Source organism: Epinephelus moara, chromosome 12, assembly GCF_006386435.1.
Source record: "Epinephelus moara isolate mb chromosome 12, YSFRI_EMoa_1.0, whole genome shotgun sequence".
NCBI classification, from domain to species: Eukaryota; Metazoa; Chordata; class Actinopteri; order Perciformes; family Serranidae; genus Epinephelus; species Epinephelus moara.
Window position 1 is genome coordinate 21,830,076 of NC_065517.1, and position 17,998 is coordinate 21,848,073.

Below are 17,998 nucleotides of genomic sequence, written 5' to 3' on the forward strand. Positions count from 1 at the left end.
CTATATCTAGCCGGTAGTGCTCAACCTCTTCCACAAGCTCCGGCTCCTTCCCCGCCAGAGAGGTGACATTCCATGTCCCAAGAGCCAACTTCTGTAGCCGAGGATCGGACCGCCAAGGCCCCCGCCTTGGTCTGCTGCCCGATCCACACTGCACCGAACCCTTCTGGATCCCTCTGCGGGTGGTGGGCCTGCAGGGGGACGAGCCCATGTAGCCGGTTCAGGCTGGGCCCGGCCGGACCCCATGGGCGAAGGCCTGGCCACCAGGCGCTCGCCCACGGGCCCCAGCCTCAGGCCTGGCTCCAGGGCGGGGCCCCGGTAACCCTCCGGGCCGGGTACACCAACTCTTGTTATCTTCCATCATGAAGGGTCTTCTGAACCGTTCTTTGTCTGACCCTTCGCCCAGAACCAATCTGCCATGGGAAACCCTACCAGGAGTGAAATGCCCCCGACAGCACAGCTCCTAAGGTCATTAGGGCACTCAAACTCCTCCACCACGATAAGGTGACGGTTCTCGGAGGAGTGTTATATACAGCACATAACAATGTATGTATGATGTAATGTGCTATCTACATGAAAGAAATTACCATATCATTAAACAGTAATTGTGCATTGTTGTAGAAAACATATTAGAGTAAAGATGCATGTCTTACATAGCCATGACCATAATGCTCAACTTCCCCACAGGCACTATAAACACAAGATAAAAAATCACTTTAAATGCACTGTTATCTATCAATTATTTAACACAGGAATAAAAGAGAGGCTCCTGGGGAAGACCACACAATTAAGATTAAACTGCCTAATTAGTATTCAATTACAGTCATATCTTAACAGTTGGACCAAAATGAGAACATTGATATAAGGGCTGAGAGAGTGTGTTTTCAGGTCTGTGTGACATCAGTGCTGCAGGAGGCTGTGTGCTGGAGCTGCTGCAGTGTTCAGCCTGATCACGCTGTGAGGAACACTTGGATTCAACAAAGCTGGCAGATGGACCACGGATATGGACCCTGGGCCGTTGCATACTGGACTGAGTCCATCTTTCTTACAACAACAACACAAAGCAGGTACACAGCTAAAATGGGTAGGTAGAAATCACTCAGTACCACCTGAAGAGAGTCCTGACTGTTGCAAATAATGCAGAAAATCAGACATACATATGGTTGTGATGAGGGAAATGTGTTTGTTTATTAAAAGATGTGTTGCATTGTGAGTCATGGCTGTAGCGTAGATTTGCACCGTGCTTTTCTGCAAGATGCCCCACAATATATCTGTATGAATATGGGAGAATGCACTTAGATGTTCATGTTAAGACTTTAATGATATAATATTTTGTGTTAGGGCTGTAACTACATGATGCAGCAGAAACTGACTGTGTTTCCCGTGTGTGTATGTGTGAGAGAGATGTTCTGTTACTGACTTCATAAGGTTGCTCCAAGAGTCAGATGGAGGGTTGGACGGAGAGGCTCCAACTGTAGCCCCGAGGCAGTCCATCACTGTCGCCGTCATGTAATAGGGCCTGACAGACACACGCTTCCCTCGTACTCCAGCTTTAATGGACTGGCGTGACATCAGCCATCCACAGCACAGGAGGCACACTCCCTCTGTGAGCTGCTGTTCCAGGCAGCGCTCTCTGGGTAGAGTCAGTGTGGGGATGAATCACGGTGTTAGGGTGTCCCTGAATCTGCACCAAACGAGAAGTGTGCAAGTTCACTGATAAGCTCGGCAACTCATTGTCTTGGCATGAGGCGGCATGATTCAGCTGTCAAACATTATTTAACACTGAGTGGGAAAAAAATGAAATATGTCCTGAATTTTTTCTTTCTTTAAAAAAGTAGCTGATATTTGTATGTAAAAAGATAAAAGAATAGAAATTTTCATGGAGAAGATGAATGTAATTTTGTACTTATTACACACAGGGCCACATCCAGAATTACATAAATACTGAGGTCATGAGTCCGAAGCCCTGCAATGGTACCCTGTCCAGAAATTTGGACCACAAAATGATTGCAGTTGGTGAACACTTCATTTATCCTAAAATTAGGTGGACATACATTGTGGGTCAAATGGGAGAGCTACATAGAAAATGGGGGACAAACATAAGATTAGAGCCATAATGCACTTCTGCACTATCTGTTAATTTTATTTTGTATTAGCTCATCTATCAGCAGCGTGCTTTCCAAGCAAATTGTTAACGTGATCATTTTGACGATTTGTTGATGAATTATGAGTTATTTAGGAATTTAAGTGTGACTGTTAAATGAACCTCTGCCCTCAGTTTTGGGGGCAGGACCTGTAAATAATATTTAGTTACTTTAGTTTACTTAGAAGTAGACATGGATTGAATTATAAGGACTTGAGGGTGCAGAGGTTTAGATAGTTTATAAATGTTTGTATTTAGTCGCTTTTTATTATTTCTGATATATTTGCGTCTTTGTTGAAGGTTTGTGAATGAGTGTTTTTGTTTCGTTTTCCCTTTATTTGGGCTTTCTTTATTCATTTCGCTTAGTGTGTTAGTTATTTATCTTGGTTACATGTCAAAAATTGTGGAATCAGCCTAAAAAAAACACCAATCATGTGCCTGTTTCATAATTACAGAATATAATCTCTGCATTCTCACAAAAACAGCAACAACATAAAAACAACAAGGACATGAACACTGTGACTTCAGTAGCTACACGTGCTGGTACCTTGGAGGTGTCCACGGTGGGGCCTCCCTGGATCGGACTCGTCTCTGACATGTCAAGGAACATGACCTCTGGAAGGTGTCCTGTGGTGTCTGGCACCGGGGTGCTGGCTTCGGATCATTTGACACCTGTCAGGTGTGAGGTGGGACACCAGCACGTCCCAAGATGTTCAGTCAGATTGGTGTGTGAGAGATTCGGAGGCCAGGTCGACACCTTGAGCTTTTTGTCATGTTCCTCAGGCCACTTTCCTCAAGGTGTGGTAGGTTTTTTATTTTATCACCATAAACTCGGTCATGTTGCAGTTAAGATAGAGAGAGTCAGAGGTACCTTAAGTTTTTTTCTTCTTTTTTTTTTTTTTTTACCTTGCATTGGTTGTGTTAAGAAGGAGGAGGAACGAGGGGTAGAGGTCTACCATCATGGGCACTGGTCAGAATGCACAACCACTGAAACTTTCCTTTAGCACACAAAGATTTATCTCAAACTGAAGAACTTGAATCTGAAAGAAACAAATACAAAATTACAACTTTAGTCAAATTAAACAAATCTCCATCTTAATAAGGGTAAATTATGCTGAGTTAAACTAATCATAAACAGGATAAACTAAAGAGAAAAACTGCTTACCACTGCCGCCCCATTTGACGATGAAGAAAGAGTAAGGGAAATGGTGTGTTCAGGGTACAGGTGAACTCAATCAGGTTAAGGAGTTAACAAAGGGTTAAAGGAAAGGAAGTGAGGTAAGTGAGGAAAAGAAGTGTCAAAATAAAGAAAAAATAGTCATCTTCACTACAAGTTAAGGTCTTTTTTGCAACGTTCTAGGGACTCCTTAAGTATAAACCCAAGACCAGGAGAACCCTTAAATACCTAAGTGAACATTTTAAGGACACCTTAAGGAGAAGACTTAAGGGTGTTTTGTGCAACTGATTTTATTTTGAGGAAACCATAACTAGGACCCTGAAATTGAAGCAGATAAATAGCATTCATCCATCATTCATTTTAGTTTCTACAGCTGGTCTTCTCCTACTGTGACACCGTAACATCTTTGATTAAAAAGAAACAGCTGCTTATAAACATAAATAACCTTTAAACTCTCTGTTTCAGACTTTTACTGTTTCATAATTCTCCTATGACCTGATTACAAAATAAAAAGCATTGAATGTTTAAATATGACACTGTGAATTCAGAGCACTCTTTAACAGAGAGCCAATAAATAACCTGACAGAAGGATATTGGCTCATACGTCTCAGTGAGTGCAGGGTGTTTCATATGGATATTGGAGTATTGAACACATCCGCTGATTATTTACGGCACAGTCAGACTCGGCTGTCCTCTGCTGCAGGAGCACAAACACAACATTTACAGACAAAGGCAGCACCGACGCTCTCCTCCCTCCACAGTATGCAGACTAAGTGCTTCACCTCACCGTTGAGGCCGGTGCCATCACACTTCCATTTGCTTTCAGCGCCCAAGGAGCTGTTGCATTAGTTGCTAGGCAACGCAGCATGCGTGTAGTTACCAAAAGATGGGAGGACTTTGCAAAACAAAGTTTCCTTCCAAGATGAAACATCTATTTTTAAAAGTGACGCCCACTCTGGTAGAACTGTGAACATGCAGATCTAAATGTGTGATAGTGTTGAAGTTACTGATGATCTCATAGATTTTATTTTATAACTTATATAGCATTGCATAAATGACACCCTTTTTTAAAAGTGATACCATTTACTAAATTTGTAATGACACTTACATAAAAAATAAAAGCTAAACAAGCTTAAAATGTTTGCTTACAAGTGGACTTTAGGTAAAGTGTCTCCCATTATGTTGTGAGGTGAAAACATTCGGTTATGTGTTTATGTGAGTCAGGACCAGTGAGATATGAGGTAAACTCTGGAGTGTTGCCAGTGGGAGTGATTAATGCTCGGCCCAGGAGCCTTTCAGCAGAGCTCGTGCTCCAGGAGAGGCAACTCCCAAATGGGTGTGTGGATGAACAGAAAACAGCGCATCACTTAATAAAACATAAACTAACAACAATATAAAGTGTTTGGCCATGTTTCAGGAATTATAGCGTCTTCACATTATGGTTCTTTTGTCTCACACAGATGTCTATTTAAAAAAAGAAATCATCATGCACAGAACCCTCAAACTCCCAGGCCTCTGCTAGAGGGACCTGAGCTTGAGGAAGACACACCACCGCCCCCACTAGGAGGGGGATGTTTAAACATGAGACTTGGCAGGTTGTTCCTACTGTAGGTTAACAGAAGTCCAAACAAATAATGGATAAGAGCACCACGCCAATATTCTGGCATATTTTAGTTAGGCAGGCACACAATGAACAACACTAATAATAGCTATTTAATATAATAAAACTATTAACCTGGTGTATGCAGTGATGGATGACCTGTCTTGAGCAAGTTTTAAGTTTATACGTTTATTTCTATTGAAAATAAAATGAAACAAATGGCTGACGGAAAGCCAAGAAAATGCTCTGTGATAATGTATGAGCATCTAAGAGTCTACAGCAGTGGTTCCCAACCGCTGGGTCGCAAGTCCATCGTGAATAGACCATAAGTGACTTGCAAATGTGTCAACTTTGTAAAAAACACACTTTATTTTAAAGTGAAGTAAAATTCCAGCACACATAATTTATTTTGAAGTGGCCTTTCCTATCTTAGAGTGAGTTACTTATGGACAGGTACTTGACAGAGACAGCAAACAAGCTTGAGGACATGTCCACATCTAAGTATGTCACTGAATGTATTTAACTGTGTGGACCTTGAACTACTGACTAAGGAGAAATCTGGACCAGTTGGGAACCAGTGGTCTACAGCAGTGATACTCAACTTGTGGCCATATCTAATTTGCTGATTTACAATAGGATTTTTTTTTGTACTTTGAGTGTAAATAAGGTGGCAGAATGCACAAAACAGCATGAAAATAGAGCTTGTGTGTCAAGGAAGGATCCCCAAGACCTCCAAGTTCAGGCCAAACCCCCAAATGTTCCCAAATCCAGGGAACACCCCTGCCTACACCTGACCTATAGGACTGGATTTGCCTCTTGGCAAAGATGAGCAAGGACTGCAAATGTTGAAAGGTTGAAAACAGGAAATTAATTTACTGATTAATATTGCTCTTGGCTTCCTGTAATTCTGCAACAGTGGCCCCCGGGCAAAGCAAAATGAGTATCCCTGGCCTACAGCTATAATGGGCAGCTGTGGCTCAGAGGTAGAGCCAGTCATCTGCTAATCAGAAGATCAGCAATTCGATCCCCAGCTCCTCCAGTTCGCTTGTTGGGCAAGATACTGAACCCTAAATTACTCCCAGTGGCTGTCCCAGCAGTGTGTGTGTGTGTGGGAATGGTTGCTGAGTAGCAGGTGGCACCATATATGGTAGCCTCGGTCACCAGAGTGTGATCATGTGTGAATTGTTGAATGTGACGTGGAGTAAAATAGTGCAAAAATAGTCGTCTGAGTGGTCAGAAGACTAGAAAACCGCTATATAAGTGCCGTCCATTTACCATTTACTAGCAGCTCCGTGAGGCCGTACTCAGGTACAGCAATGCTAGGAGCTAAATGCTAACACCCCTTAGCTTAGCATTCACACTTATTATCAACTATTCTTACTCTGGAACTTGCTTGGACAAAGTCAACATGTGACTGTGAGAGTGCATAGGAAGAAACTTTATTCCTTTTGTTGAAAATGAAGAAAGTCAACTAATCATTTTACAAAAAAGTAAAACATAAACCCTCGCTGAATCTGGTTACCAGACTCACGATGAGACCAAACTTTGCATACCATCATCCTGGAACAATCCGAAGAAAATGCAAACATCAACACCAAAAAAAGTCCAATGTACATCACAGCCTGCGGGAGAGAAGCGCTAATAATCCTCTAACTCATCAGGACTTTCATCAGAGTAGCCACTGTAGGGCGGACTGGAGTCTAAGTGGATGCTGCTGTCCGTGTCCACGGAGACCACAGAGCTCAGGGTGCTGTATATGGACACCATGCTGCCGTCGCTGTCGCTGCTGCTTCTGCTGCTCCTGCTGCTGTCGTCGTCGTGGATCACCATCACCTGAGCGGAGTCAGCTGCTGGAAAACACAGAAGAAGAAAAACTGTGAGAGTTTCTGATTACAGATGTTTGAAAGAGTACCATCTTCCCTCTGAGCCACTTTCAACTCTTTTACATCAGTGGTTCTCAACCTTTCTTATGTCAAGGGCCCTGACATGGATACAGATTAGGTCACGGGCACCCATTTGATGTGATCTGACTCCAGGGACTTTCATCTAAAAATATTTTGGTTGTGAGATATGATTCAGACCAAAATTCTTCAGTTTTCCATGGAGGAAGTGAAACCTATGGTCAGAACAGTCACTCTTATAGCTCTTACTCACACTGGCTCACTTCTGTAGTGACAATTAAAAAGTGAAAATAAACTATTCCCCATGTTTCAGGGGACCTCCTGTAACTCCCTCAAGGATGTCCGTGGGTCCACAAGGCCCTGGTTGAGAGCCATTGCTTTACATGACTTAAAAAACAAAACATTATTCTACATTTTTGTTATCGTCAGCAAAATCCAAAGGGATTAAAACCAACAATACATCAGTCTGTCTGTTAATATTTTTTTTTGACTTCCCAACACTGTGTGGTTCTCAGCCCAAAACCCATTTGATCCCAGTGAAGACATACATTTTTAAAAACTGGGTCACAAAAATGGAGTTTCCATTTTTAAAGAGGCTGCACACTGTACTTTTCAGCAAAAGTTACTCACACAGGAGTAACCTGTGTGTTTGTTGGGGACTATTTTCAGCTGTGGATGAATACACATATGGTGCTCTAGTGATTTACAGCAGCATTGAATCAATGGAATCGACACAAAATAAACTAGGCTTTGTTAGCTTTGTTGGCTAATCAGTTAGTTGGTTTTGGTTGTATTATGGGATTTGATGACAATAGGAAAAACACAGAATATCACCTCTATCACACTTTTTTAATCTATAGGGGGAAAACACGTGATATCTTTCAGCTTCAAAGTCATTGTGATTTGTGTATTGTGACAAACTCAACTTAATTTTATATATATAGCACCTTTTCACATGGAAAATTGGAATGACACAGACAATCAAATATTAAAAAAGTTAACCAACCAAAAGAGAACAAACTAATAAAACAGATGATTAAAACTAAATATTAAAAGTAAATAAATAAATAAATAAAACAGAATAAAAATGATCAGGAGAGGTGAAAGTAGGTAAAAACCAATGGTTAAAAATGCTTAAAAATCAAGGCTGTAATGTTACTCCACATAAAAAGCCAGATTAAGAAGATCCAGAGGTAGCGAATTTCACAATTTAGGGGCGTAAAAACAGAAAGCGCTCTCACCAGTACTTTTATGGGACACATGAGGAACATTTAAAAGTAAAGCAGTGGAGAACCTGAGTGATCTGGCTAGAACATTAAATGATGGGCGAGGTCAGTTAAAGCTTATAAACAAGTAAGAGAACCTTAAAATCAATACTAAAAGACACAGGTAGGCAGTGTAGTGCAGTGTAAAGATGCAGTGTAGAAAATTTAGGGGCATCTATTGGCAGAAATGGTATCTAATAATCCTAATTATGTTTTTATTAGGTTATAATCCCATCAAACTAAGAATCGCTGTGTTTTAGCTACCTTAGAATGAGCCATTTATATCTACATACAGAGCGGGTCCTTTCCCATAGATTCTGCCATCTTGTTTCTACAGTAGCCCAAAATGGACAAACCTGACACTAGCTCTAGATAGGACTATTTGTGTTTTCACGTCGGCCACCATAGCTCTCCTACATGCTTAACACACAGAAGTTTCAGCTGGTTGCAATCTGCAACCTCACCACTAGATGTCACTAAATCCAACACACTGGACTTTTAAAATCAAAGTTACCTGCTAGGTTTTGAGAGTCAGGAACGACCAACATGTGTATTAAGGCCGCGATCAGTCACACCACGGTGCTTGCTGTTTTTGATGAGAAATCATATTGCAGCGTTGAGAAAACAAAATGTGTTTTCCCTTTCTAAACAAATTCAGAGTAGGCGACAAACATTTGGTTTCCAGACATGTCAAGTCTGGCAACCAGATTCCGTTACAAGCTCCAGGGTCAAGGCTCAAGACGAACATGCTTTTCATACCATCTGAATCTCTTTACAAACCTTGGTTGTTTTATATTGTTTGTATTAAGTTTTAATTCTATATCAAAGAAAGGCACTCTTGAGCTTCAGCCAAAAAAACTGGATCGGTGCTCACAGCACAGGACAAAATAGTAGACACTACATCAAGTGGGACGTTTTGATGCTACTGCGTCTTCTTCAGAGTCAAACAGACAAACTTCAGGTTTGACTCTGAAGAAGACGCAGTAGCGCTGAGTCAGTCTGTTTGCACCTTATTAAAAGCTCTGCAATTTTATCGAGTGCTCCAGCCTCCTTTCATTTGGGTTCAGTCATTTTTTGAAGTGGCCCACTTGATGTAGTGTCTTTTAATTCTGTATGTTTGACCCTGTAATTATTTTATGCTATTGTTCTTTTATGCATATTTGTCAAACCTGTTGTAATCATGGTTGCGAAAGGAATAGTGAAAATAAAGTTTACTTATCTAATTACTTACAATTCAAGCATTCTGTGTCTTCTGATGAGTAACTTTGTCATATTTGCACATGCATGTTATTTCTCCATCTTTGTTTATTGATTTTTTCCAATGCTGCATACTGACTTTTAGCTTTTTAAGTTGAATTATGTTTTATTTTACCTGTAATTTCACCATTTCTAAAATAAAATCACACAAATGAAAGACAAGACATGAATGAGCCTCATGGTGCTGCCACCTTGTGTTTGAAATCTTCCCTGTGCTCCACACTCTGCACCACCAGCTCCTACCCTCTCTTCCCACACTCCACCAACGAGTGCGTTTTAAAATCATCTATTAAGCCGAGACAGGCAGAGGCAGTGAGTGTAAATACTCTCTAAACACCTTGAAGAACCACATTTCTTTCACGCAGCAGCTGAGGGTCGAGCACTTTGCTCAAGGACACCTTCGCCGTTACTGCTGAGAGTGAGAGGTACATTAGTCACCGAGCTCGCCCAGACATGCCAAGGCTCTCCAGTCACTTCATCTGATGAATGTGGCACTGCACACCATCGCTAGTAAGTGCGCTGCCAGGCAGATATTAATGTTGTATGGGTCATCCATGTGGCAGCTTGTGCATGAGTGTGAGCACTATGTCACTGTCACGTACTGTAGATTGATGTGTGGTTCTGTAACGGATATTTGAGGGAGATAAACATGTAATTCATCACAAACCCTTAGAAACATAATGTCCATGTAACTGCTGCAGGTGTGAGGGTGAGGTGGGGTGATAACAGTATTTCATTAACTAGAAAAGCAAAAGAAATTGAAACTGATTTAGCCACATTTCCTGACAACACCAATTTTATATATTGTTGAGTTGTGTGCTTACATTATCCCAAACATTTCCAACAATGTTCTAACCCAGAGTAATCTGTTAATTTAATCAAGGACACTGTGTCAAGGAGTCTGTGTCATTTGACTGGCATCGCCTGTCATTGGCATCATACTCCTTGTGCATCCGTCAGGCTTATTGTTGTCTGCCAGGGACTGTCATTAATTGACTTTTTAATTCAGTTTTCAGACACATTGTTATGACACACCTTTTAGATTTTGATCCTTTTCAACTATATGTTTGACGGATGAAGGATTTTAAGTTATCAGATATCTGGATCTTAAGTTAATCAGAGAAACAAGCTAAGCAAATGTTAGCCACAGCTCGGCTCCAGCCCTTGGCCGTGCCGAACAGCATTGAAGAAACACTGATTTTTAATGTGAAACTACTTTATTCAGTGTTTTTACCAGTTTGAATCATCGGGTCTATTTGTTTTGAGCACATGTTAGCTTGGTCCTAGCCCGTGGCGTGCCAAACAGCATTGAAGAAATGCTGATTTTTAATGTGAAACTGCTTTGTTCAGTGTTTTTACCGGTTTAAATAATCAGGTCTGTTTGTTTTGGAGAGTAAGAGACCTCTACAGGTGATTGGGCTTCTGGTAAAAACCTCTTGAGCGTCTGGATCTTAAGTTATCAGAGAAACAAGCTGAGCAGACATTAGCTGCAGCTTGGCCCCAGCCGCTGGCGTGCCAAACAGCACTGGAGAAACGCTGATTTTTAATGTGAAACTACTTTATTCAGTGTTTTACCAGTGTAAATCATCAGGTCAGTTTGTTTTGGAGAGGAAGAGACCTCTGCAGATGATTTGGCTCCAGGTAAAAACCTCTTGAGCATCTGGATGTTAAGTTATCAGAGAAACAAGCTGATCACACATTAGCAAGAACTGGGCTAGCAGCCCGTCAGTGAGGAGCAATGCAGCATTGGAGAAACACTGATTTTTAATGTGAAACTAACTTATTCAGTGTTTTTACCGGTTTAAGTCACCGGGTCTATCTGTTTCAGAGAGGAGGAGGCCGTTAAGGATAAATCAGCTACCTGTAAAAACCTCCTCAACAATGAATTTTAAAGAAATCCTACAAGGTAGGAAATTACTGCAATGACAGCATTGCTCTGTCTTTTGTTATAGTTTTGATTGAAAAAATTCTAGCAACAGAAAATCCCATTTTGCACATTTTAGACCTCCAACTGGGAGAGATTTGGTTCCGTTTTACTTGTTATAACTTCCTTACTTGATTGGATTTCACTTTATTATCAGACACAAGAAATGTAAACCAAGGTAGTTTTTTAAAGGAGAACTCTGTGCAACATAATGATATGAAGAGGCAATACCAATTAACCCAACATATGACCTGAAAGAACCTCAGAAACACATGTAAGAGGCGACACTGCAGTAAGATTATTTCCAGTCTGCACTGCATGGATGAGTCCCATGACCTGTGCTTTAAAATACACCATCATAACAGATTCCTGTTCTCACTTTAACACACCCCCAACATATTTCAAGGCTGTCCACTGACCTGAGCGGATGACATCACGATCACAAGGTTGCTTTTCTGAAACAAAGAAAGCTTACTTTGAGCTCAGTGTGTTATACATTAATCATTATTTAAAAACTGGGTCTTATTATCTATTACTTAACATCTTGGCCCAGTTGACTTTGTTTTTTGTCCTTCAGTTAAATGTCCCGTTCATGTTTCTCTTTACAAACAGCAAAAATTATACTTCTCTAACTGTATGGATACTAATGATATTGTTGATGGTGACGCACCTCTCACCTTTCCTCTCAGTGATGAGGGTCTGCCGCCTCGACTTCATGTCCAGGCTCAGGTTTTCCACCATGCTGTCAATGCAGTTGTCCAGGGCCAGGCAGCGGGTCTGGGAGAGGATGCTCTGTCGGCAGATGGGACACTCATCTTTCTTTTTGCGCCACTGCTTGATGCAGTAACTGCAGAAGCTGTGGGCGCAGTTCAGGATGACAGCCTGTAGACGATATTGATACAGATTTAAAAGTTTGATTTAACTGTACAAGTGTGAAATCTTCTGAAGCAGCTCAAAGAGAAAACACAAGTTGTAAATTACAGTCTAAATTGACTCCTAATCCTACCTCAATGAAGAGCTCGGAGCAGATGATGCACTGAAGCTCGTTCTCCAGAACTTCAGTCACTTGTGTAACTACTTCCTCTTTTTGGGCCCGAGCCTTTTCTTTCTCCTCCTGCAAAAACAAACCAATAATAAATATATTAAGCTTTGTTAACAGCCATGCCAAACTATGCGAAAAGCATGCTTAAATACAGTCATACCTTTGTCACTTCGAGCTCTTTGTTTTTGGCCAAGAGTACCTCTTCAAAGCCTTTCCGAGAAAGGGCGAGTTCATCTATTACTTTCTTTTGCTAAAACCAAAAAAAACCAAAACAGTTTGACAGATTAAAAAACAATGGTTGCTGGTATTAGTGGTGTCACAATAAATTCAAGCTCCAGTTTTATGCTACGTACCTCATGCAAGGCCTCATCCAACTGTTTCTTTAAAAGCTCCTCTTGTTGCTGCGTTTTCTCCGCCTACATACACAGAAAGTGACACTTTTATTAAATAGAGTATTTTGTCTCATCATGCAAACATTACAAAAAAGACACCAGTGCCACCTTTACTAGTGTGTAATAGTGAGCTTATATGTCATTAAAGGGACAGAATTTTTGATATGGGTTTACATGAGATAGATATTCATACTCAGTGATTTACATACAGCAGAAGGTGGTCGCCATGCATCCTGTTTGGAGAAGCAGACAGGAGTATTGGCACAGAAGCTATGCAATGAACTGCTGTGGATGGGGGAAGCAGCTAAACATATTTTAGCCACTTACCAAAAGGTAAACCATTAATATAAATTTAAGTGTACGCTATGCTTAGAATATATATCAATCATATATAATATATCTATACCTTATTCAAATATAATTCAAATAATCTCATCTTTATATCCTTATCCAAGCAAAACATATCTGTCATGATTGGATAAGGATATAAAAATGAGATTATTTTTTTGGATAAGATGTGTGGATGACTGTATGACTATTTTGTTCATTGGCTATTTACATGTTCGAAATAAACTGCTACTAACTAAATATGATTATAGCTTTACCTGGCTATCGGACAGCACTTTCTGACGGGGAACTGAACCTGATATCTATGCTCTCTTCAAAGCGACCAGACTCCTTTGACAAAAACATTTCACCTCAGAGACCACAGGAGCTGCTGGTCTACCTCTGCCTCCGTAGGTTAGCTTGTTTGTGCTATTGTAGGACTTCAGCGTTTTAAAGGGTTAGTTTGGATTTAGCAAAGTCACACAATAACACAAAGACACTAACCAATTGAGGCAGCGGTAGACCAGCAACTCCTGTGTTCTGCACGGTAAAATTACTACTGTTGTTAAAGGAGTTTAATGGCTTTGAAGAGAGCATAGATGGATGTGACGCTTCAGCCTTGAGTCACAAATCGCTGTCTGATGGCAAGGTAAATCCATGAAAATTGTCTAAATATACCATACACTTAAACTGATATTGACTTTTTTAGGTGGCTTAACTATGTTTTGCTGCAAACACTATCCACAGCAGTACACTGCTTAGCTTCTGTGCCAGTACTTCTGCCTGCTTCTCTAAACTGCTAACTGACATTTACTGTAGATAATACACTAACTATGGATATGGACCTCCAACAACTCTACTTCAGAAAATCCTGAACTATCCCTTTACTAAACACAATGCACAATGCAAACCTCTCACCTCCAGCTGCCTCTTGGTTTCACTAAACGACTTCTCTAAGGTCTCCATCCGGTGCATTTTGGCTCTGAGTGCCTCCAGCTGACCCTGCAGCTCCCTGACGTGCTCCTCTCTGAGCGGGTCTGCCTGCTGGGGCTCTCCGCCCAGCGAGGCGACCTGCCTCTGGGTGTCGTCCACTTGCTCCCTCAGCATCAGGATGTTCTGGCTGTACCTAAAAACACAAGTGAATAAAACTTAGGGGTTCAGTGATGAAAAAAAAAAGGTTATTAACAGCTGTAAAATACTTTGTGATCCAGCAAACATTCTTTTGGGTATTTAAAAAACTGCGATGGCTGTATCTTTTGAAAACCTGATGCTTGGCTCTGTGAATGTGGGGCACAGACTGGGGCTTACATCTGCAAGTTGTCCAGGTCACACAGAACACTAGAGCCATCTGAGGGCCGGTCTACTTCCCGGACTTGTCTGCTGGATCCAGTCTCCTCTGGCTGGGTGTGACTGAGCCTCTGCTGGCGTTTCACCGGTGACAGTGGGCAGGGCTTTGCAAACGACTTGTCTGCAGAGGAGCAGCGGTACAGCTTGGGCTTCGAGGTGGACGGCTCAACCTCTTCAACCGTCAACTTCCTCTTAGACTTCTTGGGAACGTGGGCAGCTTTAGCCCCCTCTTTGTGTCCCTTTGTCAGGTAGAGTTTAATGTCTTTGAGGGGCCGCTGGACGAGGATGTAGTCGAACTCCACTTTGGTTCCAATGACAGGGACCCCGAGCTGTATGGAGTCTCCCAGCCTCAGCTGATGGGCCTCTTCAGCAGGTATGCGGTTTCCATTCACCCACACACCGTTGAGACTCTGAGGGTAAAAAATGCAACACTGTCTTTTACAGCTGCAGCTATCAAGAACATACACTCAGTAACCACTTTATTAGGTACACCTGTAAAATCTAATGCAGTCAAACAACAGCTCATCCATGTATTCTAACTTTACAAAAAAAGTAAAGTTGCTTTGAATAATACTGTCAGACAGTTATTAATTTAACTGTGCTTTTATTTCAATGATTCTGTGTGACTAAATATTGGAACACCTACGCACAATGACAAGAACCAACCGATTCATTCATCCTTGTACTTATGAGAGCTTTACAATCAGGCAGAGAGAACAATTCATGTACTTTTAACGCTTTTTTGAAGGTTAGGGAGAGGAGAAGAGCACATAAAACTTTTTTTCCCCCAGCTCAGCCCGTGCACTAGGAACACACAACAAAATTAACTCTCGAGATCTCAGGCTATAGGTACAGTCAGATCTCTGTTCAATCAAAGTACAAATGTATGAAGGGAGCTCATCTAAATTCCCCAGATCCACCTCACAACCCTTATTTTATAAGCTAAAGGAGTAAAAAAAAGAACCTACCGATTATTCAATGATGGCAAATGTTGTTATTTACAGCCCTAGAATACTTTGTGCACCAGTAAACCTATTTTTTGGGTATTAAAAAGACTGCGGTGGATGTATCTGGATGGATGGCCTCTAAATTCCTCAGATCCAAATCTGATCTCTGATCTCAGATTACAGGTACAGTCAGATCTCTGTTCAATCAGAGTACAAATGTATGATGGGAGCACAAGGCACTGACTTGGCTTCTAAATTCCCCAGATCCAAATCTGATCAATCATCCGTGGGACCTGACAGTACCCCACCTTGCAACCAACGGGACTCAAAGGATCTGTTGCCAACGCCCTGGTGCCAAACACCACAGGACACCCACAGAGATCCTGTGTCCATGCCTCAACAGGTCAGAGCCAAAACTGATCCACAGTGGGGCCTCCAACCTGTTTAGGTATGAACCTGTGAAATCTGGGGTAGCGTCTCATCCCACAGATGCTAAATCTGATTGGGATGTGGGGAATTTGGAGGCCAGGTTGACGCCTTGAGCTCTTTGTCATGTTTCTTGAGCCTTTCCTGAGCAATTTTTACAGTGTGGCATGGTGCATTGTCCTGCTAGGGGGAACACTAACATTGAGAAGTGCCATTGTCATGAGAGGGTGTACTTGGCTTGCAATGGTGTTTGGGTGGGTGGTGCGTGCCAAGTGGCATCCATATGAATGGCAGAACCCAGGGGTTTCCCAGCAGAACATTGTATTATGACCAGATGATGTAATTCACTTCCTCTGTCAGTGGTCTTAATGTTGTGGCTTACACATACAGATTCTTATGAGGAAAATTTTGCCTGTGTATGCTGTATTCTTTTAATCTAAGCTTGTGCAGCAACAGTATTCTCCACACATGCTGATGTTACTGGTTTGCAAAATCTCAAGCTTCTGTCTATGACATCACATAAGACAACATTTACAAGAGCGAGGTCCTTTCTCATGCTTTATCAAGTCTCTATATTGTTTTATGTGTTCAGGTTTTAAGTCTTTTATGGGTTTCTTACCAGAGAATACTTATTTATTTGTATAGAAATATCACAAAAATGTAAATTATAATAGAGATTGTTACATTACCTTCCTGTCTGTCACCGTCCACTGGCCATCTTCCCTTTGTTTGAAAATACAGTGCAGTCTGGAGATCATCAGAGGACATGTTGGAGACAACAGCTGGTGGGTTACATCCACTCCACGTCCTACAGTGATCTGCACAGCCAAAACAAACATGTCCAACAGTCAGTTAGCTTTCCACTGTGCAGCCTTTAGCTCATTAAAACATTTATAACAACATATAAAAGAACACTAAACATGTAACAAAGAATAAGGAATATATTTAATGTGAGAAATCTGAATCTACCGTGAACTTGAGCAAGTTTTGGTGTTAATATGTGGCAAGTGTAGCAAGCTAGTTAGCATTAGCATTCTGCACCTCAGTGTTTTCGTACAAGCGGAGCCAGTCTGAATTTCTCCCGACTCTCATCAAACATAAAACCTCTGAGTCTGAACATTCATCCTCCTCCTCGGCCGCAGACGAGTCTGTCGTCAACGTGTCCATCTTTAGCTCATTCTGTCAGTGGCTAATGTGACATAAAAACACAGCTCTAACTGTGTTGTTGCTCCATAGCTAACGTTGCACTACGGTGTCAAGATGGAGAGTGACACGACGAAACCGGAAAACATTTGGTTTGTTTTCAAAATAAAAGCGTCAGTTGAGTTGAACCAATCACTCACTCGGTGCACATCAATATTAATATTATTTAAAAAAAAATATTGAAATTAGCAACATTAAGCCACTGAGTCTTAACTTTTGGTTTAAAAAAATAGGAAAATTACACTGTTCCTCAGCCCCATTGCAATCATGCCATCTTGTATGACAAGAAAACATTAAAAATAAAGTTTTGTCAAGTGTTAATTAATTTTCTTGTCATAAAATCACCATGGTAACCAGCTAGTCACAAAAACTGGGCAAAGTGTATATTCAAATTTCATGTATAAACCATAAATTATTTTATATATTTATATTATTATAAACTTACAAAAAAGACTTCTACATGTATACAGATATTTAATAACAAATAGTTTTCTTTTTCTTTAATTTTCTCACATATTCAAAATTGCTTTTTATGTGTGAATAATGTTGTGTGCTATATATTTTGGTGTATTATATTTTTATGATCCTTTTTAACTTTTGTAAAGTGTCTGAGTACCATAAAAAGCACTCTCCAAATAAAATATATTATTCTTGTTTTTCTTCTTATTATTTTTATACTCTTTTTCTTTGTTGAAAAATGGATTAGATTACAATATTACAAAAAATGTTTCTGTAATTAAGTACTATCAAATGGGTTTGTTTTTTTTGGCATTTTTTATTTATTTTTTGTTTGTTAGCAGGTTTTCTTTCTTCCTCTTATTATTATTCTTATCATTGATAATAATAATAATAATAATGATAATCTGCAAACAAAAAAGGTTATTATTATTGTTAACAATAAAATTATTAATATTATTACTGATATTATTATTATTATTAATAATAATCTACAAACAAATAAAACTTTTTTTTTTTTTTTTTTTTTTTAAAATGCCAAAAAATATTTAATTGTAGTTAATTAGAGAGTTAATTACGGAAATATTTTTTTGT

General features: G+C 40.4%; 1 protein-coding gene across 4 annotated transcripts; it reads right to left on the reverse strand.

Moving 5' to 3' along the window:
* Positions 1-6,340: 6,340 nt before the first annotated feature.
* On the reverse strand, positions 6,341-17,013 carry rnf8 (ring finger protein 8, E3 ubiquitin protein ligase). Of its 4 annotated transcripts, none has more exons than XM_050058559.1 (10): positions 16,787-17,013; positions 16,435-16,563; positions 14,334-14,782; positions 13,944-14,151; positions 12,660-12,722; positions 12,467-12,556; positions 12,271-12,378; positions 11,942-12,146; positions 11,684-11,719; positions 6,341-6,764 (listed from the first exon to the last, which is right to left on the reverse strand). In XM_050058559.1, exons 1-10 carry the CDS (start codon positions 16,910-16,912, stop codon positions 6,556-6,558), a joined length of 1,623 nt encoding a protein of 540 aa, XP_049914516.1. In that variant the 5' UTR covers positions 16,913-17,013; the 3' UTR covers positions 6,341-6,555. The 4 variants fall into 4 exon arrangements, with proteins under 4 accessions (XP_049914516.1, XP_049914515.1, XP_049914518.1 ...); XM_050058558.1 differs by having other exon boundaries at positions 6,341-6,767; XM_050058561.1 differs by having other exon boundaries at positions 6,627-6,764; positions 11,935-12,146.
* Positions 17,014-17,998: the final 985 nt, after the last annotated feature.

What these genes read in the sequence shown, in the direction of transcription:
- rnf8 (XM_050058558.1), bottom strand. Translation starts at nt 16,912, where the DNA reads ATGGACACGTTGACGACAGACTCGTCTGCGGCCGAGGAGGAGGATGAA. An exon ending in GGACGGTGACAGACAGGAAG is followed by an intron (nt 14,783 to 16,434) that starts GTAATGTAACAA and finishes TTTTACCCTCAG; the next exon opens with AGTCTCAACGGTGTGTGGGT. An exon ending in TGGATGAGGCCTTGCATGAG is followed by an intron (nt 12,557 to 12,659) that starts GTACGTAGCATA and finishes TTTTGGTTTTAG; the next exon opens with CAAAAGAAAGTAATAGATGA.